General features: G+C 35.3%; 1 protein-coding gene across 1 annotated transcript in view; it reads left to right on the top strand.

Moving 5' to 3' along the window:
- The window catches only part of LOC127848589 (major facilitator superfamily domain-containing protein 4A-like), a 10,132-nt gene extending 8,661 nt beyond the window's left edge, over positions 1-1,471 (top strand). Inside the window, exon 5 of the mRNA XM_052381169.1 lies at positions 1,445-1,471. Coding sequence (XP_052237129.1) covers positions 1,445-1,471 — 27 coding nt within the window. The remainder of the gene's footprint in view (positions 1-1,444) is intronic.
- Positions 1,472-1,912: the final 441 nt, after the last annotated feature.

The following is a 1,912-nucleotide window of genomic DNA, read 5'->3' as shown; positions in this document are numbered from 1 at the left end:
GCTAATCTGGGATGACACTTTACGCACAAGCATTATGCCCAGTTTTCTCAGAACACGACTCATATATTGAATCAGAGAGAAATTAAACAGAACCCTCTCGTAAATCAGGCGTCTGTATGCGATACGTCTCTATGAATACTCTTTAAAATGATGTAGAACGGAACGGTATCAGCACTCGACGTCCATATTAGTTATATATGTTAATATATACAAGCAACTACTATTGACTATCCTATACAAGCCACTACTATTGACTATTCTATACAAGCAACTACTATTGACTATCCTATACAAGCAACTACTATTGACTATCCTATATAAGCAACTACTATTGACTATCCTATACAAGCAACTCTTATTGACTATCCTATACAAGCAACCACTTTTGACTATCCTATACAAGCAACTACTATTGACTATCCTATACAAGCAACTACTATTGACTATCCTATACAAGCCACTCACTTGCAATACGTTAAAGACCGTATATCAATATGTAATGTGGTTGTTTTTGTATTATGGCATGCGTACTTACAAAATTACAAAGCTTACTGTTAAAGAATATTTCGACTTGCTTCGACTTGAATAGGTATAATGCCACGTCTAAATTGACAAAAACATGATTAAATGTAGGCACACATTTTGAAGGACCCTTTTTTTAAATAAGTATATCGGTACTTATTTTCAAAACGTGCTGTATCCGTCTAACATTTTTATTTTGCATCAAAAGTTAACATTTAGGGTGGGGGAGCTTATGTTTTTGAAACAAAATTTAATCATTAAGGCCTAGTGTACTGAGTATTATTTTATCTTTACTGGACCAATTCTTCACGCGTCTAGTAAATTAGTGTTCCAGTTTGAACACATGTTTGATGATTCTATCTTCGTTCATCCCAATACATCTTTTTACATCCCTATCATCGACCCAGAGTGTCATTAATGGATTAGAATAAACCTCTTTTGAATATACACACGGCCATGTGTGGAAAATCGCCAATATGTTAATACTTAAATAAAACGACTGGCGCACAGTAGTCCGTTTTTGGTGTGGTACAATATTAAAACAGTTTGTCGAAGTCCAAAATGTTGTAAGGAGTTTATTTAGCTGGGTCGTGTTCTGAGAAAACTGGGCATAATGCATGTGCGTAAAGTGTCGTCCCAGATTAGCCTGTGCAGTCCGCACAGGCTAATCCGGAACGACACTTTCCGCTTTTATGACATTTTTCGTTTAAATGAAGTCTCATCTTAGCAAAAATCCAATTTAGGCGGAAATTGTCTACCCTATGCGGACTGCACAGGCTAATCTGGGACGAAACTTTACGCACATGCATAATGCCCAGTTTTCTCAGAACGCGACTTAGCTGATCATTGCTCCCAGTGCGGATCATTTCCTTACGACGTGTTTTAATGTAAATGTATTCGTTTAATGGATAATCTCCCCTAGATACCTGTAATAGACAATCGTCACTAATCGTTTTGAATCGCTAATTTCCGATCCAAAGCGCGGCGCGATGGTTATTAGCGATTTTGAATATGTCGATCACGATTAAACAACCTTTCATATATAAATGAAAGCATTCGACACGACATTGTACGTTTTCGTAGCTCTTAGAAATGTATAAGCAGACATATTAAACTTCAATAATTTTGGAGTTTTTTTGGAAATAAGTTAAAACATTATAGTATAAACTGATTTTGAGTGTCAGTTCTTTGTATCACACGCTTTTATCACATGCTTCAAAGAAACGTAATATTGACGTCAACCTCATAATAAAATTTGAAATATTTTTGCGTTTCGACACTTGAAGAGGCAACGTTATTTCAGCAAATTATCGTAAATTATCCTAATTGTTTATTAACAATTACAAAATCAATTTAAATGCACATCTGCTTTTTAGTAACATTACAACCA

This window comes from Dreissena polymorpha, chromosome 1 (assembly GCF_020536995.1).
Source record: "Dreissena polymorpha isolate Duluth1 chromosome 1, UMN_Dpol_1.0, whole genome shotgun sequence".
In the NCBI taxonomy this organism is placed as follows: Eukaryota; Metazoa; Mollusca; class Bivalvia; order Myida; family Dreissenidae; genus Dreissena; species Dreissena polymorpha.
The sequence above is the reverse complement of the archived record's forward strand: the minus strand, read 5'-3'. Positions and strand labels throughout refer to the sequence as shown.